Below are 22,736 nucleotides of genomic sequence, written 5' to 3'. Positions count from 1 at the left end.
CCACTTATCTTATTAATAAAATGTCTAGTAAAACTCTAAACTATAGAACTCGTTTTAGCCTTTTTAAAGATAGCTTTCTCTGAACTAGGACCCTTATTGATTTTGGGCTAACTAGTCTAAATAAAAATTTTATGATTTTTTTTATAATTTTTACAAGTTTATATCTATTTATGTTAATTCTGTTTCCTTTCTGTTCATTTCTATTTATGTTGTTAGTCGAACACACGTTTAGTATCTTAGGGTCTGTTTGATTGCCAGTAAAATATTTTCTGTAAAATGATTTCTGGAAAATGTTTTACTTTTCTGTAAAATGATTTACTAGAAAATATTTTCTGCTGTTTGGCAGATTTCCTGAAAATATTTTCTGGAAAAGTTGTTTTTACATATATTAATAAGTTTTTATATTTTAAATTGTTTTAACATATATTGCAATGATTTATTTATAATAATATTCAATTATTAAGCTACAATATTAATCGTTATAAATTGAAAAAAACTAATATCAAATAAATTATTTGTAATTTTGTTAAAAAAATAAGTATTAAATAATTAAAAAAATAAGTTACTGGAAAATCAATAAACAGAAGCAGTTTTCTACCGGAAATGAAGGAAGGAATGAAGGAGGCGATAGAGAGGAGAGCACGGAAAATGTCTTACGGAAATTGAAAGGGTAAGACATTTTCCCTAAAATGTAACCCATTTCCCCTTGTTTTGGAGTTCATTTTCCAAATGGAAAATGTTTTCTGCCAATCAAACGTTGGAAAAGTTAGAAATGATTTTCCGAAAAATCAATTCCGTCAATCAAACAGACCCTTAATTTAATGAAACAGTGTGTTTTAACTTGAGGTTAAAACGATACGTGCGAAGGCTTGGTATGAGATGTCACCCTTTAATGAAAACGGTGCGTTCCATAACTACAGCTTACATAACGATTAACGATGTTTAACCGAAATTCAATTTCCCTGTAACTCCTCCCTCGTGTTTTAACAGTTTTTAACAGCAGAGGCGGGGGCAATTGGTTACCATTCAGTTATGGAATGAAATTTTCATTTTCTTCTTCCTCCATTGCTTTCTGTTCTCTGCTGCCTTCTCTTCTTCTCGACTTCTGGAGATTTCTCACATATCTCTTGGCTTCTGATTAGAGGATCAAAATCATGGTAATCTTCTTTTCCTTTCCTCTTTTTCGTATATTTTTTCTGGCTGCCATTTTTTTTATAATCTTTTAGATTCAATTGAGTTCAGAAACTATTTCCCCTTAATTCCACTGGGCTCCCCTTTGATTATCTTTTTGTTCTTTCTGTTGTTGGGGGTTGCAGTTGTTTTTTTCGTATTTCAAGGACTTAGTGGGAAGAGAAGTGACGGTGGAGCTGAAGAATGATTTAGCAATTAGAGGAACTCTTCACTCCGTTGATCAATATCTCAACATCAAGCTCGAGAATACTAGGGTTGTCGATCAAGACAAGTACCCTCACATGGTATGCCCCCCCCCCCCCGGTTCATCTGCTAATTGATTTCCACCTCCATTTTCTTATTTTCATTGGGATTTTATCAAGGAATTACTTTAAAATTAGGTGTATAAAGATTTAGGGTTCTTTTGGAAAAAAATTAAATTGGGTCCTTCTAGTCCCTGCACTCGCCCCCTTCCCCTCCCTCTCAGAAAAGGGTAAACATGAGATGATGGAAGCTGAATTTAGGGCTTTTCAGTTCTTTTTTACACTGTGACAGTCTTCCTTTATTTAGGTTATCTCTTTTTTTAGTTGATTTTGTACTGAGTATCTGCCAGCTACTTCATAATTTAGCCTTTAACTAGTATTCGCCATTGTTTTACTTGAGAGGTGATGAATATAGTAAACTTCGCATTTTTCAACACCCCAAAGTCCAAAACCTCTCATCTTAGTTTAAATTGCCACTCCCCAGCGTTTCTTCTTTGCATCTAAAATCCTGGCTCTTCCTTTACGTCTGTTAAAAATTGTCTCCTCTTATCATCTATTGTTATTTACTTTTTGTATTTTTTTTTTGTTTGCACGAATGGTATGTCTCTTCCCTGTGTCATGTGAATGCCAATTTTATCCTCTAAGGAGGTTTATCTTTAGGTGAAAATCCACAAGCACTCGTATTTTTTATGGGAACTTCTTGTTCCTATTTTTTTACCCATGGCTGTAGAGCGATAGTCAGAAAAGTGGATTCAGGAACATTACACTCAGTACTGCAAAATATGCCTTGTCAATATCATGGTTACCTGAAAGAAGTCGTCCCAGTATTATGTATTACCTGAAAGACTTTCATCCCAATATTGGCATTGGATTCGGCTCAACTTTGAAAACCCATGTAGTAATTGATCGCTTGATCTTGCCCCATGATGCTTTGAGAATAGAGTAGCAATGTAATCCAACTTGTTTGCTGCTATGAAAGATTGGTTTGTTTTGGACCCAGATAAACCTGTCAATGCTAGACCTGCCAATTCTGTTGCCAACCTAGAAACTCAACCCGATAATCTGAACCCTAACTCGTCTCAATCCTGATTTGACCATAAAAGCCAGTAACCGAAACCCACCTAACCCAAATCTGAAAATGTTTTGAACCAGAAATGGCTCAAATCCTAACAAAAAATTATTCAAACCTGAAATGATGCAAATATGAAATGATCAGAACTGGAGATGACCTGACCTGAGAACCCAGTTGTCCTAAACCCAAAATGACTGAACTCAAAACTGACCTGAACTTACTCGAATTGGTCCAATTTAAAGCCGATTCAACTCATCCAATGGATGGGTATAGCTACAGTGATCCTCTGTTGTGGCTAGCCTGATACAAATCTGTTGATCATTTATGAAATAGATTTTGCTAGGTTTTGGTTAGTGCATCTTTTCTCTTAAAAGTACATGCATTTTGAAACTTTCTATGTTTCTTTCTGTTTTCAGCTTTCAGTGAGGAACTGTTTCATCAGGGGTTCGGTTGTGAGGTACGTCCCGCTACCTCCCGAGGAAGTCGACATTGAATTGCTTCATGATGCCACAAGAAGAGAAGCTCGGGGAGGCTGAAATACTTTTTAATGAACATCTGATTTGAGATACTTATAGTTTCTGAATTGAGCAAAGATAAGTTACTTAGTAATGAAAGAGATCCTTTTTTGCATTAATGTACACACAAATTGATGTTGGTTTGTTTATCAACATATTTTATTTGCTGCAAGAATATTGAATTATCAGAGACGTGTAAAATGCATGCTGTGAAATGTCCACTGTTGAAGATGCTGTCTGAAAAATGAAAATATTTCATGTTTATTACAGTTATTACCGTTCCTAGTTATATTATCAATACCAATTTGGGAAACTCTGTATTTATTCTCCAGAAGTTATAATATTCAAGGCAATCGATCATCAATCAAATCATAACCCCCCCAAAAAAGAGCAATTAATCAAACCTTATTTAGGGGTCATTTCGGGTATCTTATCTTCAAAGAACAAACGTAAATTCTTGTCATCATTTATGGAAAAGTAATCTTTCCCATTGTACAACATGGTTTTTTTCCCCTTAAGTAAAAAAGAAAGGAAATAAATCATCGAGATTTTCCTTTTAAGTAGCCATCAACACGCTTCAAGGAACACGTAACTAGATTACTCCTCTCTTTACTGTCTTCTAACTACCGTCAGTTCCATCAACCATTTTTCTCTGTTTTGCTAAGCTTTTCTTAGACTCCAATGGCAGATGCTCCGACTGTCCCAGTATGAAACTCTTTACTTTATTTTATTTTATTTATCTTTTTCATGGTTTTTAACCTTTGCTTTTAATCTCATTGCAGAGTTGTGTTTTGAAAGTGAACGCCCATTGCTGTCCTGCATGTCCCAAGAAAGTGAAGAAAATGTTGCAGAAAATCAATGGTAAAGAATATTAAAAAAAAACACCTTTTAAAAATGCTTTCCCATTTTTTTTATTTGATTTTGTCACCTAGGGGTGAATGCCGTCGACATAGATACCGAAAACGGGCTGGTCACTGTTCATGGCATTGTCCAACTCTCTACGCTCATTCAAACGATATCAGAAAAGATGGGCAAAAAAGCAGAGCTTTACGCCTACGAGAAGAACCCCGAGACTAGAAACGAGAAACTAGACAATGACAACACTTGTTCTGCTTGTAAATACGAGGAAAAGAACCAAACATGTTCTTTTGCTGATAAATCTAATGACGGTAAAGCTAAAGACCCTGTCCCACAAGGACCCGAAGTATCGAATCACCCACAACTTATCACGGAAAAGAAGAAACACTGGCTTGGTGGTTGGTTTGGCAAGAAGAGCAGTGTTGAACCAAGAATGTTTGGCAGTTTTCGAGGAGCAAGGCCAGGGTGTTACTCATGGCTGCCGCCACCACCATTACCACCTGCATTTCAACTGCCACCATATAGATGTGGACAATATCGACCAGTTTATCCTTACTCGCCACCTTACCGGATAACACAGCCGCCGCGACCATATCCCTATGATTTCTATGAGGATACGGAACCGCCAATAGGCAACTCTGTTTTTCACACATTTCGTGATGATAATGTTAATGCTTGCAGCATAATCTGAGCTGTGTGCTGTAAACTTGACTACTTTCATTGATTTATGACTATTTTTTCCATGTTGTCCCGGAAATATATATTTTAACATATTATTTACTTTGCTCTATATACCATTTATTACCACATTTTTCTTAATTTGTTTTTTTATCAACTAAGATTTTAGTATTACATGCAGGGCGAAGCTAAAAATACTGATTAGAGATCCGCGTATTCATATAAAGTTTGAAATATTTAAATTCAGAATACTGTTGGCTATCAATCACGTTGTAAGTCCACGTGGTTAAAAGCTCGTAACAATTATATAAGAGATATCTTATAGGGCTATATTAGGGGTGAACATTTGATTAAGTCGAGTCAAATCGAGTAAAAAAAATTCGAGTTAGTCGAATTGATAAATTATATTTTAACCACTGAACTCACTTTGAAAATTTTTCGAATTGAGTCAAAAAAATTTTGAGTCAAGTCAAGTCGTGTTAACAATCATATTATTTATACAATGTTATATTTACATGGACTAATTATTTAACTAGTAAACGGAGTACAATATTACTTAACTACATAAACAATAATTAATTGGTAAACATTTATCAAAATAACATAGTTTTATCTTTGAACTTAATAGTTTTGATTTTATATTTTTCTGTTCAAATTTTTGGATAACTCGAATTGTATAATTCATATTTGTGTTAAACCGAAAAATTTAATTTTTTATTGAAGTTGATCTGAATGACTCAATTAACTCAAATAACTCGAACTATTTAATTTAAAATTTAATTTTTTATAAATTTTTCAAATCGAATCGAATTTTACTTACTCTTAATCTGCATAATAAATCGGTCTGTCTACAGTAATTACCAAAAAGGTTCACGGCGTTCAAAACGGCATCGTCGTTTTATGTTTTTTTTTTTATCTCAGTTGCACTTCCCACTCCGTCTCTCCCCCTCGTCGAAGAGTTCAATTGCTAACTTCTTTTTACCCAAACTCCGAAACCCACGTCTCTGTTTACCGGAAAATTTATCTTCTTATTTTAAAAAATTCCGGTGCTACTTCCGATGGCCTCTGATCCCGATCCTCCAAAGCCCAAAACCCCAAGGTCCCATTTCTCTCTAATCTTTTGATCGTTTATTTATGAGATGGGTTTGGCTGCTTCTTACGTATGGGCAAGAATGTGGAAGAAAATGTGTCATTGGTTCACTTACTTTGCTTTTACTTGATTTTTTACTTCTGGGTGCTAAAGAAAGTAACACATGCACTTAGTTCCTTTTGTTTGCTCGAAATTTCTGGGAGCCACTCTTTTATTGTGTTTCTTTTGCTCTGAGGTTTTATTTGGTTTCTAATGCCTACTTTTTGAGCTACAATGTTGAAAAGGGCTTACCCTTTTTCCCCTTAACCTCTTACTTTGTTGTTGCTTCTAGTTATGGACACAATAGACATAGGGAATCAGCAATTGGAGTTAAAACTGTTTGAGCATGATACTGTGAAATAAGGGGAGAAATAAGATATTGCTGGAAAGTTCCCAAAGCTTCAGTAGCCTCCTCTCTATTTAGATCTTTTAGCTGATATATTGTCTTTGTTTGATGATGATGCATTGGTTGTGATTATAATGCATGTGAAGTAAACGTTTCATTGTTCTTCATTTTCTATTACAGGCACAAATGCCCTGCATGCTATAAACAATTTAATAGAAAGCTGCATCTTATTGAGCACATGAAAATCTCGTACCATTCAGTTCATCAACCTAGATGTTGGGTGTGTCAAAAGCACTGCAAATCTTTTGAATCGGTGCGGGAACATATTAATAGTAAGACAATCTGCATGTTCATTCTCATTTGTCAACGATTTTATTGTGTAATTTTCTTATTTCTTTCCTTCTACATAGGTCCACTATCGAAAACAAATTGTTTGAAGATTTTTGTGGAACAAGGTTGCAATCTTTGTTTAAAAGTTTTGGATAGCCCCTCTGCTCTTAAGGAACATAAGCAAATGTGCTGCCTAGTGGCCCCTGTTCCCCTTGTAAGTAAGCTTTGTGATTAAAATGCTAATTGGAACCTTATCACTTATAGAGCTTTACTCCGCTTCCCTTGTTTAATTGTCTATAATATTAATCATTAATATGCCTGTTGCGTGTATTTTGACTATATTTTTCTTGATTTTGTATTTTGGATGTCTGATTTCTAAGTTCTATGTCAAAATAATCTTGAAAACAAGGAAAATTTTGGCTAAAATTGAGACTAGATGGTTGAATACCTTATGTGTAGGGACTGGAACACATTCATATTACATTATAACTTGATATAACCTAATATTATGTTGTTGTTGTTGCAGGGAACAAAGATCACGCCTTGTATAGAATCTAATTTCACTATGTCAGGTTCAATCATGGATGAAATGCACAATGGCAAAGCTCAAAAAGCCGTTGCTATGGATTGTGAAATGGTTGGTGGTGGAAGTGATGGATCAATTGATCTTTGTGCTAGAGTATGTCTTGTTGATGAAGCTGAGAATATAATTTTGCACACATATGTTCAACCACAAATTCCTGTCACCAATTACAGGTATTTCTATGCTCCATCTTCACTTAAAATAGCCACCTTAAAGCCGAACTACCTATTATGCTTTTATTCATACATATATGCAGATATGAAGTAACTGGGCTAACAGAAGACCATCTGAGAGATGCCATACCACTTAATGAAGTGCAAGATAAAATAAAGAAAATTCTATACAATGGAGAGTCTGTTGGAAGGATGCCCCCAGATGGGGTGAAGGCTAGGCTTCTTGTGGGCCATGACATACAGCATGATTTGAACTGCTTGAGAATGAAATACCCTGGCTTTCTGTTGAGGTTGGTTGAAATATTTCAGGCGCATTCAAAATCCTTTTGACAAGTGATTCTGCTGAAAATGGTGTCTGCATTTTTTAATGAAACCCTTTGTGATGTGTTTCCTTGATTGTCAGTTGGCATAACCTAGTTCGTTTTTAGGTGAAACATGTCTTGATATTAACATATAACAAACTAATGGCAAGTGGCAACATATTAGTATAATAAGGGTCATCAGATAACCTTCACAAATTAACTCATTCTGTATTTGTGTCTCATTTAATCCTATGCTTCTTAAGAGGAAATGATGCATGGTATAGCCAAGCACGGATGAAAAGTAAGTGTAGAAGGGTTGGAATAATTTTAGATTTTGGCCTTTTTTCACTATGATTCGACTTTGAATTTTCCCAAACCCCTTTCCCCCTTTCTGTATTTCTTTTTTTCGTATCTTCGACCTTCTAAAATAAAGATATGCAGAGATGTCTTCCATTACACAAGCTATTTTCTATTGTGCAGGGACACTGCAAAATACCGTCCATTGATGAAAACAAATCTTGTTAGCCACTCACTGAAGCACCTCACAAAAACATATCTAGGGCAAGTTGCTATTTCAGGATCTACATTACAGTTTTAGATAAAAGAAAATTGCTCTTGCTACTGCTCTCTGTACACTATTTTCTCCTTTTACTCCCTTTTCTTTCTGTAGCATCATGGTGTATTGTTTTACAGGTACAACATCCAGTCTGGAATTCACGATCCATACGAAGATTGTATATCTGTGATGAGACTGTACAAGCGAATGCGTGGCCAAGACCATCGGCAAGTGTTCAGACTTGGAGATGAAAAAGCTAACAGTGGCTTTGATTCTTTTCGATCAATGGAATTGGAAAAGAAGGCTCCGGATGAACTATATGAGATCTCAACATCTGATTATAAGTGTTGGTGTCTGGACTTGACCAAGATTGCAACCCTGGCAGCTGACTATCCATTTTCCTTTTAACACCTGCAATATCTACCCAAGAAAGGCACGGTTTTTGGTTTATGTATGTTTGGTTTCCTTTGGTGGGTTGTTGGGGCAAGATCAGATCATATAACTTTGGGTTTGGTCGATGTTTTGGTTTGTATGTTCCCTAGTGAAAGCAAAATGAAAGTTTGATTGGCTTTGTTCAATTTGTATGTAAATTAAGTGAAAGCAAAATGAAAGTTTGATTGGCTTTGTTCAATTTGTATGTAAATATTTTCATGTTAAATCAACTTCTAGGCGTGCAAGACCGAAGTCCATAAAAAAGGTTTAACATTTACGTTAAAAATTTTGAATTCTCCGTAAATTTTGAATTCTCATTAAACTATTAGCAAGACCGAAGTCATTCAACTGTAAAATGGTTGATGTATGAGATTTTCTTTTTGCATCAATTGCAAGTTTTTATTTATTTCTCTTCTACAATTTGATTTTTCTATATGAAATAGCTTTAAATGTTATAAATTTGTAAATAATTTTTTTCAATTTTAATATTTGATGTCGATCAACTTAGATTTAAGGAATATTGTTCTACTTGTCTATGAATAGTTTGTAATTTTTTAAAATTGACTCATCAAAATATGAACTTACTAATAAATTAGTGATTCATAAATTTATTATAAAAAAAGAATAAAAAAGTCATAAAAGAACAAATTTGGAAGAAATTATTGATGAGTGCTATCCCCCTAAGAACAGAGAACTGGTCGTTTGGGTGGAAAATTAAAACGGTCCGCAAAATTGACTTCAGTGGCCCCTTCATTTGACAAGCAGGCACGGATGGTCAAATTTTAAATCTCCCATACACGTTAAATCTCAGAGGGTGAAAAAATTTCCTAAGCGAACTTGTCCATTTTTACCCATTTATGTTCTCTTTCGATCAAGGTACCCCCATTGATTAATAATCTTGGTCTCAAGTTTTGATTTTGAAAAAACAGCCGACTCAACTCTCTACTTTAACTGAATCCACTGTAAGTACAAGCATAATCAAGCTCCATTGCAGCACCAGCTTGCGGCGGCAGCCGGCATGGCGGTTTCCGTACAGGCGGCGAGTCCGGTATGGGAGTCGGTGCTGGAGCTGACCAAGTCGGCCCAGTACAAGAACAGAGATCCACTTCTCTGGGCTGTTCAGCTCAGTTCTAGTCTTAACTCGGCTGGGATTTCTTTGCCTTCAATCGACCTGGCTCACCTCCTTGTCTCCCACATCTGCTGGGATAATCACGTGCCCATCACGTGGAAGTTCCTAGAGAAGGCCTTGACTGTCAAATTCGTGCCTTCAATGCTCGTCCTCGCCCTCCTCTCTACCAGGTCCGTTCCCTCCCCCCCTCCCCCCCCTTTTAAGTTTTTTTTTTAATAGAAAAACAGGGTCGATGAGTTTTATGACATATAAGTTCGACTTGTTTCTTAGCCATTTTTGTTATTTGGTGTGTACGCGTGTGTGCTTTTTTTCCCGGTGGCTATACTGCTTGGTTCTCGGTTTTTGAGCTGATTGAAGTTGATAGTATAGCCCTTTTGGTTGGCCTTGGTTTAAGATTCTAAACACAATAATATTCTATGGTTCATGCGAAAAGATGCTGTATATTTTGTTGTTCTCTTGTCTTGTAAGAATTAGCCATACGTTTAGGTTCTCACACCTTACCCTTGGTTGCCTATTATGATCTGTAATCTGTTTTAAACTCTATTGCCAGTGTACATGATAAACTTGTATGTACGTGTTTGTACTTGTTAACAGATCATGTAATATTAGGTGTTCCGAAAGTTATTTTAAGGCCATTTGCTAGCGAGTGACTAAACTTCAAGATATGTGACAACCAGCCGTTCTATTGTGGTTCATTTCTGTGGATTGTTGTTAATGTTGCTTTTTTAATGTCAGTGCAGGTTTGGAAAAAAAAATTCTGTTTGGTTTTATGTTCGATTGCAATCTTTAAAGAGCTAAATTTTGGTTTTTTTTGGCAAAATGTTCATCTTAAAGTATTCCACCAGTACATGTTGTCTAACATTTGCTGGCCTGTGGAATCATGATTTTGGTGGAAGTTCCCATTGACTTGATATTTCTAAGACTGAAATTGACTACACCTGGTGTCTATGACAGGGTCATTCCAAATCGTAAGTTTCATCCTGCAGCATATCGGCTCTACATGGAACTCCTCAGGAGACATGCCTTCTCACTTCAATGTCAAATCAATGGACCAAATTATCAAAAGTAAACTTCAATTTCACCCCCACCCTTCTTGTCATAGAAGTATGCTTTATTTATGAAATGCCATTCAAGTTGACTGCTTGCACTGGCTATAGTAAAATGGATGATTCATTAGAGCGGTTGTATATTTTATTTTATCTGCAAAGATATGTTATATATTAGTTAAATTATACATTTAAAAAAACAAAAACTATATAGCATGTTACAAAATAATGAAACCTAAATTTACGTCTGCTAATATTCTATGAAACTGGTTTGATCTAGTCATGTAAAATATCATATCTTTGCCAGTCTTTCACTTTATGTCATTTTAGGGATACTTGGCTAAGCTACTACTGTAAGTATTAATGCAAGTTGCTGGTGAAATGGCAGGATTATGAAATCAGTAGGTGATGTTCTTCATCTTTCCCAGATATTTGGTGTTCAAGTGTCTGAACCTGGTCTGCTTTTAGTTGAATTTGTTTTTTCAATTGTATGGCAACTGCTTGATGCATCACTAGATGATGAAGGGTTACTAGAACTTACACCAGAAAAGAGATCAATATGGCCTACAGTAACTCAAGACATGGAAATAGATAGCGTTGATAACTTTAATGAGAAGAGAAGTGAGCACCATGATGTGCTGTGTAAAGGAAACACTACAATGGCTATTGAGATCATTGGGGAGTTTTTGCAAAATAAAGTAACTTCAAGGATTCTTTTCTTGGCACGGAGGAACATGTAAGACTTACTTCTAGTGTTGAGTTTTCTTTCTGTTGAGGCATTATGGTACTAATTATGCCCTATGAATAAGAGAGAGATGCGAAAAAGGCAGTTCATGTAGTGCCTTTCCGATTTATGTAATTCCATCATTTGGTAGCTAAAAGAAAAAAGAAGAAGAAACGACTTTACTGAACTAGTGAACTTTGGGTGGGATCCTTGTAATACTTTGCGATAATTTAGTAAGATGTGACTAACACTTATATTCCTTTATTCTTCTTAGGTCTTCGCATTGGGGAACTTTCCTTCAGCAATTAAGAGTTCTTGCAGCAAAGTCAGTGGCATTGAGGAATGCAAAACATATAACTCCAGAGGCCTTTCTTAATTTGACGTCTGATATGCATAAAGTTGTGTCTAGGAAATGTAAAACAATATCACAACAGGAGCTTAATGCTGTCATTGGTTCTGGGTCTTTAACAACTTCATCTGGTCAATATCACGGGACTAGTCCATCTGCACATTGGCTTCCTATTGATCTGTTTCTTGAGGATGCTATGGATGGATCACAGGTGGCTGCAACTGGTGCTGTTGAAAGTCTCACTGGTACTTGTTAATTGCTGTCTTCAGATTCCGAATTCGTTGCTTTGTTTGAAGCATAGTGACTATGCGTCCTTGATCATGTTGCTAAGGCAAAATTAATATTGCAGGTTTGGTCAAGGCTTTACAGGCTGTAAATGGTACAACATGGCATGATACATTTCTTGGTCTATGGATTGCAGCTTTGAGGCTTGTTCAAAGGGTAGGAATTTGTGTAAACTTGATCAAGCTCTTGTTTACCTTCGACCATCATTCTTCTCTTTTTCCCTGAGAATAAAAGTTTTGAATTTGCATGTGTTGTGTGTATATGTATGCTATAGCATTTATGTATTCATTTATCTAGATGGATGGATGTGTTTGTGTACCTGTCTGTTGCAGGTAGAGAAGCTTCTGCATTTGTGGCTTCCTACTTTTGTGCTTTAAAAGCCACTTTAAGTTTAGTTCTCTGTTTTGATCTTATAAACTTGTCAATTTGTGAGGAAATTTAATGTGATTTGTTGTGACAAACCAGGAGATAATACAACTATTCTCTGGGAATACTGGAATATTTGAATGATTATATCTAATAGGAGAACATGATATTGAGAAATGATTAGTTTCTACTGAGTTCTGTTTCTAAAAGCATATAAATTAGAAATTATGATCTGGGACACTCTGATATTCTTTGTCCACTATTTTGTGTTACAAACTGATGCCTCTTTGTTCTGTTTGTTTCTTAGGAAAGGGACATTAGTGAGGGTCCTGTACCTCGCCTTGACACATGCTTGTGCATGTTGTTGTCAATTACACCACTTGTGGTGGCCAATATTGTTGAGGAAGAGGAAAGTGAATTGATTGATGGATGTGATTGCAGCCCAACCAATCAAATAAAAGAGAAACAATCCCCAGGAAGATGTCGTCAGGATTTAATTTGCAGCTTACAGATGTTGGGTGATTATGAGGCTTTATTGACCCCACCTCAACCAGTTCGTTCAGTAGCCAATCAGGCTGCTGCCAAAGCTATCATGTTTGTTTCTGGTCTCACTGTTGGTAATGGATACCATGAGTGCATGAGCATTAATGACATGCCCATGAATTGCTGTAAGCACTAGTACCCTTATAAAATAAATAGTTTACCTGATCTATTAAGGCTGTTTTGAAATGTGTTACTTGCATAGTTAACTTTAGTGCAGATGACTATTAGATCAGTTCAAGTGGAACAAGGGTAGCCACTTTTTTACTATTTAAGATTTTTGAAAAACACTCAAGTATGCTTCTTAGAAATTTCAGTTATGCTATTAAAATATTGATTTTGTTGACTGAACTACTCTGTTTGAGCATGCTTATTGTGGACTCTTTCTCTCTTTAGATTTGTTTTCTTTCCTGAAAACTAGTTGATTTTTTTTCTCTTCATTCTTTTCAGAAGGATTTATTTGCCCCATTTTCTAATTCTCTTATGTCTGTTGAAAGTTGTTTCTTTCCATAAATTCTTTCTCTAGCTAATGCTTTTCCAAATTCTTCAATTTATTCCTTGCAGCTGGGAACATGCGGCATCTGATTGTTGAGGCTTGTATTGCTAGAAATCTATTGGACACATCCGCATATGTTTGGCCTGGTTATGTAAATGCTCGTGCAAATATACCCCGTAATGTTCCTGTTCAAGTGATTGGTTGGTCATCACTGATGAAAGGATCCCCTCTAACTCCTACGTTGATAAATGCTCTGATTGCAACTCCAGCTTCTAGGTATGCTGCAAATAATTTTTTCCTTTTCTTTTGTTGTTGCTGTCGCTTTAGTAATGGGGAGAGTTAGGCTTGGTCACTTAGTTGGCCACCTTTCTCTTTCATTGTCCCAAATGTCTAAGATGGGGCTGTTGAAGCAAACATCAAACCTCTGGACCTAATACTATCCATGCAAGCTCTGCCATCTGCTTCTTTCTCAGTTGCAGGGGCCATAAAATTCATGGAATAGACCCATTATCTATTTTTTTATTATATTCTGACATCTCAGAGAAGAATGCACGGTTTTTATGAGGGTTCATATTCGCTATGCCTGGTCCCTAAAGTTTTATAAGTTACTAATACTACTACTTTGATTTTATTGGAATGTCTTTTGGCTTCATTGGAACCTTTTTTTATCTGCTTGTCTTTTTGGTTTTCCCAAATGGTTATTCTTTCTGCTTTTTATGAGTTTGAATGAACTGTGATCCTACTACTTTATGTTATTACTATACTTAAACGATATTTGGGAACCTGTCAATGGGATGGATGAAAGATGCCAAGAGTATCAGTATACCTTATGGTTATTATGTACAGCTTAGGAGTTGGTCATATGGAATTTGATTTAACTAATATCTGCAAAAGTTTTATATCATTTCCAATTCTCGCCGACTTCAGTATGTTTTTTCATTTTGCATTTGGGTGTTTGATTTATGATGCTGTAATTGAAATTAATTAGCTGAAAGATGGCTTAGTGATAGTGTGCTTCAACTTCATAGCATCATATTTTCTCTCTTTCTGTTCCCCTATGATTATTTTCTTCATCTTAATTTAAGCTCCTATATATGATATATATATACACACATGCATACAGAAATAAGAAATGTATGTCAGTATGTCTCCACCTCACAGATACTGGATATTTATCTCATTATGGTCTGGGTCTATGTCTGTGTTGTTGTGGGGACTGAAAGTGTCCAGACTGATTAACTGTTGTATCCAAGTAATCTGGTGTCCATGACCTGGTCTTCAGTTACAACCTTCATTATCCTGAAGCCAGGTATATGAGATGCTCTTTTTTGTAAATTTACCCAGTGTTAAGGCAACTGAATTTAAGCTCATGGATTTGATGGAAGCTTAGCAGAGATCGAGAAAATATATGAGATTGCAACCAAAGGTTCAGATGATGAGAAGATCTCTGCTGCTAGCATTCTTTGCGGGGCTTCTCTAGTTCGTGGTTGGAATATACAGGTAATTTGACAGAAAGTCCCTTGCTACAAGGTGCATTACAATCACATAATCTGTCACTACTACACTTAAGTGCTTCTGAAGTTTTGTTATCCTTTATTTCTTTAAATTTATTGTATGTTTACTATTTTTGGGTTTATTTTGGTGTTGCTTTGTAGGAACACACCATTCTCTTCATTACAAGCTTGTTGTCGCCACCAGTTCCTGCTGATTATTCTGGGAGTGAGAGTCATTTAATCAGTTATGGTCCATTTTTTAATATTCTTCTCGTTGGAATATCACCTGTAGATTGTGTCCAGATATTCTCTTTACATGGCTTGGTAGGTTTTTTTTTCACTTCGTGATCCATGTTTTTTGCTGGTTTATGTGTGTATTCTGTGTATCATATGAATTGAAGAATGTTCAGTGGAGCTAATCTTTTAGCAAGCATGCTAAAAAGATCCTCCTCATATATTGCACATAAATAATATATGGATTTCCCCCATTTTCTGTAGAACTGAAGGGAATTCCTTCTTATCTTTGCAACTTTGGACCATAAAAATTTAGTCAGCTGTTCCTCTCTGCACTGACAGAGAGAATATGTTGCATGAATCATTATGCATGCAATGTAGCATGCATCCACTTAACAAAAGAAGAGGATACAAACAATTTTCTAGTGGAAGTAGAAACCGTATGTGCTCCATGCACTGATATCATTTGATATTCTTGTCAGGTTCCACTGCTTGCTGGTACATTGATGCCCCTTTGTGAGGTTTTTGGGTCAACTTCTCCCAATGTGTCATGGACACTTCCAACAGGGGAGGAGCTGACTAGTCATGCGGTCTTCAGCAATGCATTTACTCTTCTACTGAGATTATGGAGGTTTAATCATCCACCTTTTGAAAATGCGATGGGAGATGCAACACCAGTGGGATCCCAACTAACTCCTGAATATCTGTTGTTGGTTCGAAACTCTAAATTATCAGATTTTGGGAAATCACCAAAGGATCATATGAAGCTTAAAAGAATGTCAAAAAATTTAAATATCTCCTTGGAACTCATATTTATGGATTCCTTTCCCAAGCTAAAAAGCTGGTACCGGCAGCATCAAGAGTGTATTGCTTCCACCCTGACAGGACTTGTACAAGGGACAACTGTCCATCAGATTGTTGATGCACTCCTCAATATGATGTTCAGGAAGATAAGCAGGGGTGGTCAGTCTTTAACTTCTACAACTTCTGGAAGTAGTAGTTCCCCTGCATCTGGAGCTGAGGATGTATCTATGAGACTAAAAGTGCCCGCATGGGATATCCTGGAAGGAGCTCCCTATGTGCTTGATGCGGCTCTGACAGCATGTGCACATGGAAGACTCTTGCCCCGTGACCTGGCAACAGGTTTGGTTTTTTTTTTAATTTTTTTATTATTGCCTCAAAGTAGACAAATAAATGGAAAATATATCAGTTTACCATGAATTAGAGATGATAATATATCAAGATCTTTTTGAGGAAGACACTGATACATCTTGTCAAGTTAAAGTGGATTGAATCTCATGATATCAGAGCTGGGGGTCATTTCATGCATGGTATCATATTCATATGCTTCTTCCTGATATGTTGGGGTCGATTAATAAATTGACCCTCTGGTTAATTACTCGTATTCTGCAGAAGTGTAATTACTTGATTTTACTCTCTTGAGTTTGTTTCCTATTCTAAAGCATGATATCACATATAGTAGGAATAGTTGCAAACTGTTTTTTTTTTTTTCTTTTTCTATATGGCATAATCTAACCAATTGCACATAACATTTATTGAAACAGTCTTTAAAGTGACCAAGGTTCCCTGTTCTTCTAGATGCCTTTATTCCTTTACAAAATAATTTTATTGCCTGCAATATCTCAGGACTCAAAGATCTTGCTGATCTCCTTCCGGCTACCCTGGCAACCATTGTCAGCTACTTATCTGCTGAAGTAACACGAGGTATATGGAAGCCAGTTTTTATGAATGGAACAGATTGGCCGAGTCCCTCAGCAAATTTATTCATGGTTGAGCAGCAAATCAAAAAAATTATAGCTGCTACTGGTGTTGATATCCCAAGCCTTGCCATAGGTATTATTCTATACCATTATGTAAATTTTCTACTGACCTACATCTCCAGATCTCCAGAAGTGACTTTTTGAACTAAGGTTGCATCAGTTATACTGGCCACTGAATAGGTTTTCTGTATCTTTGAATGTAATTAAGAAGAAAAAGGAGAGAAAAGATTGGACGTGTGTGTTTTGAGTTTTTTCCATGCTTAACAGAAACATGAATGGAAAGCGAATCCAAAATCTGGAGGAACCTACACTTACTTTAGACACAGACTGCTGCCAGTTATTTAGCAGGATTCTGGCAATTTTAGAAATGTTGGAAAACTGAATTTTACTCCAAGCTTATATTGGGAATTTTATGATTTGACAAATCTGTCAGTAATATTTTGGTCTCTGATCTTGTTTTCTTTACTTGCAGGGGGGAGCTCTCCAGCCATGCTTCCTCTGCCCTTGGCTGCCCTTGTTAGCCTCACTATAACCTATAAACTTGATAAAGCTTCTGAACGTTTCATTGTGTTAATTGGCCCAGCATTGAGTTCACTAGCTGAAAGTTGTCCCTGGCCATGCATGCCCATCATAGCCTCTTTATGGGCTCAGAAGGTTAAGCGTTGGAGTGATTTCCTTGTGTTCTCTGCTTCTCGTACCGTCTTCCACCACAATATTGATGCTGTAGTCCAACTTCTTAGGAGTTGCTTCACATCGATCCCCGGATTAAGCCCCTCTACCATTTACAGCAATGGTGGAGTTGGTGCACTCCTCGGCCATGGATTTGGCTCCCATTTCTCTGGGGGAATGTCTGCAGTTGCCCCAGGGATTCTGTACTTACGAGTGCATCGATCGGTCAGAAATATCATGTTTATGACAGAAGAAATCGTCTCTCTTTTAATGTCTTCCGTAAGAGATATTGCCAATAGTGGGTTATTCAGGGAGAATTTGGAGAAACTGAAAAAGGCGAAGTTTGGATTGAGATATAGACAAGTTTCTCTTGGTGCAGCAACAACACGAGTCCGATTTGCTGCATCACTTGGGGCTTCATTGGTTTGGCTATCCGGTGGATTAAGCTTGGTCCAGTTGTTAATCCAAGAAACATTACCGTCTTGGTTTCTATCAGCCCATACTCCAGATCAAGATGGTGGGGAACCTGGAGGTCTAGTTGCCATGCTGAGCGGCTATGCACTTGCATACTTTGTAGTGCTTTGTGGTACCTTGGCGTGGGGTGTGGATTCCTCCTCACCGACATCAAAACGGCGACCAAAGGTCCTTGGGGCGCATTTGGAATTTCTTGCGAGCGCAATAGATGGAAAAATATCACTTGGATGTGAGTATGCCACTTGGCATGCATATGTAACAGGGTTTGTGAGCTTGATGGTAGGTTGTACGAAGAAGTGGGTTTTGGACGTCAATGTTGATGTTTTGAGAAGGTTAAGCAATGGATTGAGGCAGTGGAATGAGGAAGAACTGGCTATCGCATTGTTGGGACTTGGTGGTGCTGAAGCTACCGCCTCCGCAGCTGAACTGATTATTGAAATTGGACCGTAGACAACTTGTTAGCTACTTATCCACTTCCAATTCTATGCGGCGTTGTTGCTTTCCTATAAAAGATCATAGCATGAGTTCTAACAGGGGAATTGACAAACCAATCTTATTAACATTTTGTAAATATGGTTTTAAACGTTGTTTTTGTTGGAAAATCTGAAAGCACTTCGCTCGCTTATGAAGCTGAAGTTTTATATTTCCTTAAGAACGTTGATACAGAAACATTCACTCAAAGATTAATTGAAAAGAAGTGGATATGCAACATTGCTTACCCTGAAAACCTTTAATGTTTTTGCTTACTTAAATCTGTTGCCATTACAATTATACAACAAAAGTAATGATACAGAAAAGAAGGTTGTTCCTATAGCATTTAATATTCTAAAAAGTTTTCAATGAAGAAAATGGAGGGTTAACTATATTATTAACTACCATCAGTGCAAGCTTCAAACAAAATGCAGCTGCGAGACTTCATTTTGTAAGCAACTAACCCCATCATTTGCTCACAAATAGGCTTACCATCAGTTGAGAAAAAGCCGGGGTAAGGTAAAGCTGTATCGACTAATTGACGCCATGCCATCCCATCTGGAGGTGGGGGTAGAATAATGGTCTCCGCTCTATCAGCTGCATTGAAGGCAATAAACAGGTCACCCTTTAATTGAGATGCCTCAGAGCTCAACTGGCCCTCTGCTTTATCAGCTTTCAATCTCATAGCCAGGAATTTGCAGGAGGGGTCTTCCCATCCTGGCGGTGACCGATTGCTTCCATGCCATTCAATGTTTTCTTCTTTGAGAAAGTTCCTTTTTTGAAGGAGGTCACTTCGGCTCTTTCTAAGCGAAATCAAGAATGAGATAAACTTTGTTGTTTGAATACCAAAACCTGTTGTCATGGTATTCCAATCTAAATGTTTTCTGCTACCACATGACGGGGAACCACTGGAAGAGTGGCCACATTCATCTCCCATGTTAAGAACAGGAATGCCCAGCGAAATGTACAAAACAAAGAGAAAATTACGAATTTGTTTCAGCCTTCTTTCGAGCACAGCAGTGTTAATTGTAGGTCCTTCTTCCCCACAGTTCCAACTTACTTCTGAAGCTAACTCAGCATTACTATAGCTGACCAAGTCCACAAGAGGAAGTCCAAAATTCCTAGCAATAAAATTGAATGAAAATGCTGGGCCTCGGCCATCAGAGAATATGTCCCCACTCCCACAAAGCCGTGTAGCAAGACTACTCAGAGCACCTTGGCCTCTCAAAAAGTTCCTTATATCGGAACAAAACTTTGTATTCATTTCTGCCCATTTTTTCCAATGAGGAAAACGTATCTCCTTTGGCATCTTGTCATATGGATCCCAGCAATCTGCAATGATTTTAGTCATGGACAGCACTGGTTCAAAAGCTATTGCTTCAACCAAAGGAGGACGAGACAAGCGTTCACCATGAACCCCTCTCAACAGACATGAAGCATTGATGAAACAGAAACCATCAATGTGGAATTCAGTCACCCAATGCCGAAGGCTATCTAAAATAAACTGTTGAACAACGGGATAGTTACAATTCAAAGCATTTCTAGCTTCTAAATCTTCAACACTATTGTGATAATAGGATAAATCATCAAGTCCTTGCAGGGCTCCACCCTCAGCAGTATGGGTAAAAACCACTTCCAGGAAGACCTCTATCCCATTGGCATGCAAGTTCTTAACCATCCCCTTCATTGAGTTGATAGCAGATACAGAAACATTGGAAGGCCCATACAGGTTTGCTGGTGAAAAGAAATGACATGGGAAATACGGTCCCTTCTGCTCACTGAATGTAAGTATTGGCTCTAATAAGACAGCATTAATGCCGAGATCTTTTAAATGCTGTACTTTCTCAGTTACACCTGAGAAAGTCCCTGCCACATCAGCTGGTAGCTTACTAGATTTGTCTTTAGTAAATTGCATAACATTCAACCGATACACCAGTAATTGTTCCAAAGGTATGTTTGGAGAAAGATCACCACTCCAGTCAAAAGCAGGCTCCTTGCATAGTCGCCCAAGGTGTTTCGGGAGCAAACCAGACTCATGATGATTAGGAATGGAACTCCCAATTATTTTAGCATAAGGATCCAAAAGAACATGTTCTGCATGGAATGTGTCCCTGTTTCCCTTGCACCGATAACCATAGCTCACAAAAGTCCATGCACCTTCTATTGAAGCATGCCAAATATTACCAGTCCGATTAACGTAAGGATCAAGGTCAAGCTCTAAAGCAGGTTTTTCTGATGCATTATCATCATACAAGCACAGGACCAAACTTTCTGCGTTTCTTGAATAAACTGCAAAGTTCATGGAACCATCTGTTGAAAAGGAAAGACCCAATGGAGCTGGATACCCTTGATCTAAACCAATCGGTACACAAAAACTAGACTTCCTATGACTCCTGATTTCTGAGCCACTTGAACTTGCACCTGATGAAGCTTTCAGCAAGAACGATAAGTAGCATGGGACTTCTTTAGCTTCAAACTCCAACTCAAGTGCCAACTCACTGGAAGACCTTGCTATAAATGGGGTTTCAATGATCTGGTTTATTATATCATGATTGGATCTGTACAGGCCCCCACTTAGCTTCAGCTGGCTGTCATCACTGGACAACTGCAGGGATGAAACTTCAATATCTACTACATATTTGACACTTCTCTTGCAAACAAAAACTTTGACCTGACCACCAGTTTCTGTTCGAAAGAGATAAGTCGATTGCTTTTGAAGTTCATCAACTTGGCTAGTTTTAGTGACTGATTCTTCAGTTTGCTCAACAGAAACTCGTGCTGCAGCAAAGCATCTCAAATCAAGACTCCAACGAGGAGATTGAGCGACATTATGTACAACTTCTCCAGGTAAAAGCTTTCTTCCTACATCTATTCTCTGAAGGCTCTGTCCCACTTTGCTTTTACAAACACAACTGGTAATAGCCGATTTAGACAGTTCATTGGCTCCCAAGTTTAGGCAATGGGACCCTATTGTATGGAAAGGAGAAAGAGTAGCCATAAAATCTTGCAGAAGAAAAAGGATTCTGAACCAGAGAACAGCACAGAATCTTCTCAAGGAGGATAATTTTTCCTTACTGAATTAGAGATATCTTTCTGCTAGAAATTAGAAACAAGTTAGCTTACTGAATCAGTAAAACTTAAACAGAATAACTGTTTTCGTCGGGTTTAGATACCAAAGCCTTAAGAAACATTCAGACCCAGAAAGCAATCAAATACATGTTAACGAATGCAATTGCGGAACATCAAGAACTCCCCGAAGAAGATCGATCAGATACATAACTAACATAAAGAAAGTAGAGAATGCATAAAAGAAATGAAGGTTTTACATACAAGAAAATCAAAAGAATGAAAAACCCAGATCAATTGCAGCCTAAGAAACTATGGAAATTTGAAATAAGAAGTGTTGATAATAAAAATGAACTGATTCCCAGTTGATAAAAGAAACGTACAGTAGCAGTAATAAACCCAGATAATCAAGAAATCAAAAGAATGAAAAAGTAGCATACCAGAAGCAGAGAAGGAGTAAATTGAAAGTAGAATTTACAGCATTGGAGACTTTCAGCCGAAATTGATTAGTGATCAAAAGTCGGAGTACTGAGTTAAGGAGAGCGAGTTAGCAGAGAATGAGAAGAAAAAGAGAGAATTGGGAGAAGTTAGTTGCAGTAACCGAAATCAGTGCAGAGTTGTCGTTTCCTGGAAATTGGAATTTATAGCTTCCGCAATGACCGCACAACGCATTCGTCTTTGATCTACGCTTTTTCTTTCCTCAAGGCATCGTTAACTTAAACGGTGCGTTATGGTTCCAACAAATAAAGAGATTTTTTCTTTTTCCTGTTTTCAGATAATAATTTTCTTTGACTTGCTGTGAGGGAAGGGAATTTTTTCTTTCTTATGTAGTAATGATTGGTTATAGAGAAATGTACGAACGGTCCATAATATTAAAAGTGTCCATCAACTATTTCATTTTCTTTTCTTAAATAAAAAGTTCAATTATTAAAGCTTCTATCCAAAAAAATATTAAACTATTAAAGAGCTTGCTTATTTGGAAAAAATTGAAAAATAAAGCTTTATTTGGATGTTAAATAAAAACATGAAATTTGTTTAAATAAAGTGATAAATTTTCATCAACATTAATAATAAAGTATCACGATCTATTTTGAATCTATTAAAAGTTTATCAAATTAAAAAACCATGTAAGAAGCATTGAATTGAAGAGAGAATATCTTATTCAATTGTTAAGGTATTTTAACTGTCAATCAAATTTGATAATTG

At 36.9% G+C, this 22,736-nt stretch overlaps 5 protein-coding genes across 8 annotated transcripts; 4 read left to right on the top strand and 1 right to left on the bottom strand.

Annotated features, from left to right (window-relative positions):
* Positions 1-988: 988 nt before the first annotated feature.
* On the top strand, positions 989-3,293 carry LOC105803082 (sm-like protein LSM2). The gene is made up of 3 exons (XM_012635062.2): positions 989-1,157; positions 1,317-1,475; positions 2,922-3,293. The coding sequence occupies exons 1-3, from the start codon at positions 1,155-1,157 to the stop codon at positions 3,039-3,041; spliced, it is 282 nt and encodes a 93-aa protein (XP_012490516.1). The 5' UTR covers positions 989-1,154; the 3' UTR covers positions 3,042-3,293.
* Positions 3,294-3,432: 139 nt separating this feature from the next.
* Positions 3,433-4,635, top strand: LOC128031879 (heavy metal-associated isoprenylated plant protein 42-like). 2 transcript variants are annotated; one of them, XM_052623833.1, is made up of 2 exons: positions 3,433-3,881; positions 3,974-4,635. In XM_052623833.1, the coding sequence occupies exons 1-2, from the start codon at positions 3,863-3,865 to the stop codon at positions 4,567-4,569; spliced, it is 615 nt and encodes a 204-aa protein (XP_052479793.1). In that variant the 5' UTR covers positions 3,433-3,862; the 3' UTR covers positions 4,570-4,635. The 2 variants fall into 2 exon arrangements, with proteins under 2 accessions (XP_052479793.1, XP_052479792.1); XM_052623832.1 differs by having other exon boundaries at positions 3,953-4,635.
* An 853-nt stretch (positions 4,636-5,488) lies between these two features.
* Positions 5,489-8,606, top strand: LOC105803083 (RNA exonuclease 4). Of its 2 annotated transcripts, XM_012635063.2 has the most exons (7): positions 5,489-5,655; positions 6,212-6,363; positions 6,442-6,575; positions 6,888-7,117; positions 7,201-7,407; positions 7,900-7,980; positions 8,113-8,606. In XM_012635063.2, exons 1-7 carry the CDS (start codon positions 5,615-5,617, stop codon positions 8,381-8,383), a joined length of 1,116 nt encoding a protein of 371 aa, XP_012490517.1. In that variant the 5' UTR covers positions 5,489-5,614; the 3' UTR covers positions 8,384-8,606. The 2 variants fall into 2 exon arrangements, with proteins under 2 accessions (XP_012490517.1, XP_052479264.1); XM_052623304.1 differs by lacking the exon at positions 7,900-7,980.
* Positions 8,607-9,187: 581 nt separating this feature from the next.
* LOC105803084 (mediator of RNA polymerase II transcription subunit 33B) lies at positions 9,188-18,720 on the top strand. The gene is made up of 12 exons (XM_012635064.2): positions 9,188-9,706; positions 10,491-10,601; positions 10,971-11,318; positions 11,581-11,900; positions 12,005-12,096; positions 12,614-12,974; positions 13,411-13,618; positions 14,728-14,842; positions 14,998-15,159; positions 15,552-16,212; positions 16,717-16,923; positions 17,323-18,720. The coding sequence occupies exons 1-12, from the start codon at positions 9,426-9,428 to the stop codon at positions 18,441-18,443; spliced, it is 3,987 nt and encodes a 1,328-aa protein (XP_012490518.2). The 5' UTR covers positions 9,188-9,425; the 3' UTR covers positions 18,444-18,720.
* LOC105803085 (isoamylase 2, chloroplastic) lies at positions 18,709-22,226 on the bottom strand. 2 transcript variants are annotated; one of them, XM_012635068.2, is made up of 2 exons: positions 21,971-22,226; positions 18,709-21,560 (listed from the first exon to the last, which is right to left on the bottom strand). In XM_012635068.2, the coding sequence occupies exon 2, from the start codon at positions 21,460-21,462 to the stop codon at positions 18,862-18,864; it is 2,601 nt and encodes an 866-aa protein (XP_012490522.1). In that variant the 5' UTR covers positions 21,463-21,560; positions 21,971-22,226; the 3' UTR covers positions 18,709-18,861. The 2 variants fall into 2 exon arrangements, with proteins under 2 accessions (XP_012490522.1, XP_012490521.1); XM_012635067.2 differs by having other exon boundaries at positions 18,709-21,557.
* Between the last annotated feature and the right edge of the window lie 510 nt (positions 22,227-22,736).

Source organism: Gossypium raimondii, chromosome 11, assembly GCF_025698545.1.
Source record: "Gossypium raimondii isolate GPD5lz chromosome 11, ASM2569854v1, whole genome shotgun sequence".
In the NCBI taxonomy this organism is placed as follows: Eukaryota; Viridiplantae; Streptophyta; class Magnoliopsida; order Malvales; family Malvaceae; genus Gossypium; species Gossypium raimondii.
The sequence above is the reverse complement of the archived record's forward strand: the minus strand, read 5'-3'. Positions and strand labels throughout refer to the sequence as shown.

Excerpts from the sequence above, each read along its gene's own strand:
- LOC105803082 (XM_012635062.2), top strand. Across the intron at positions 1,476-2,921 it reads AAGACAAGTACCCTCACATG|CTTTCAGTGAGGAACTGTTT; the intron begins GTATGCCCCCCC and ends TTCTGTTTTCAG.
- LOC105803083 (XM_012635063.2), top strand. The coding sequence starts at position 5,615 with ATGGCCTCTGATCCCGATCCTCCAAAGCCCAAAACCCCAAG. Across the intron at positions 6,576-6,887 it reads TAGTGGCCCCTGTTCCCCTT|GGAACAAAGATCACGCCTTG; the intron begins GTAAGTAAGCTT and ends TTGTTGTTGCAG. Across the intron at positions 7,408-7,899 it reads TACCCTGGCTTTCTGTTGAG|GGACACTGCAAAATACCGTC; the intron begins GTTGGTTGAAAT and ends TCTATTGTGCAG.
- LOC105803084 (XM_012635064.2), top strand. The coding sequence starts at position 9,426 with ATGGCGGTTTCCGTACAGGCGGCGAGTCCGGTATGGGAGTCGGTGCTG. Across the intron at positions 11,319-11,580 it reads TTCTTGGCACGGAGGAACAT|GTCTTCGCATTGGGGAACTT; the intron begins GTAAGACTTACT and ends TATTCTTCTTAG. Across the intron at positions 16,213-16,716 it reads GCCCCGTGACCTGGCAACAG|GACTCAAAGATCTTGCTGAT; the intron begins GTTTGGTTTTTT and ends GCAATATCTCAG.
- LOC105803085 (XM_012635068.2), bottom strand. The coding sequence starts at position 21,462 with ATGGCTACTCTTTCTCCTTTCCATACAATAGGGTCCCATTGCCTAAAC.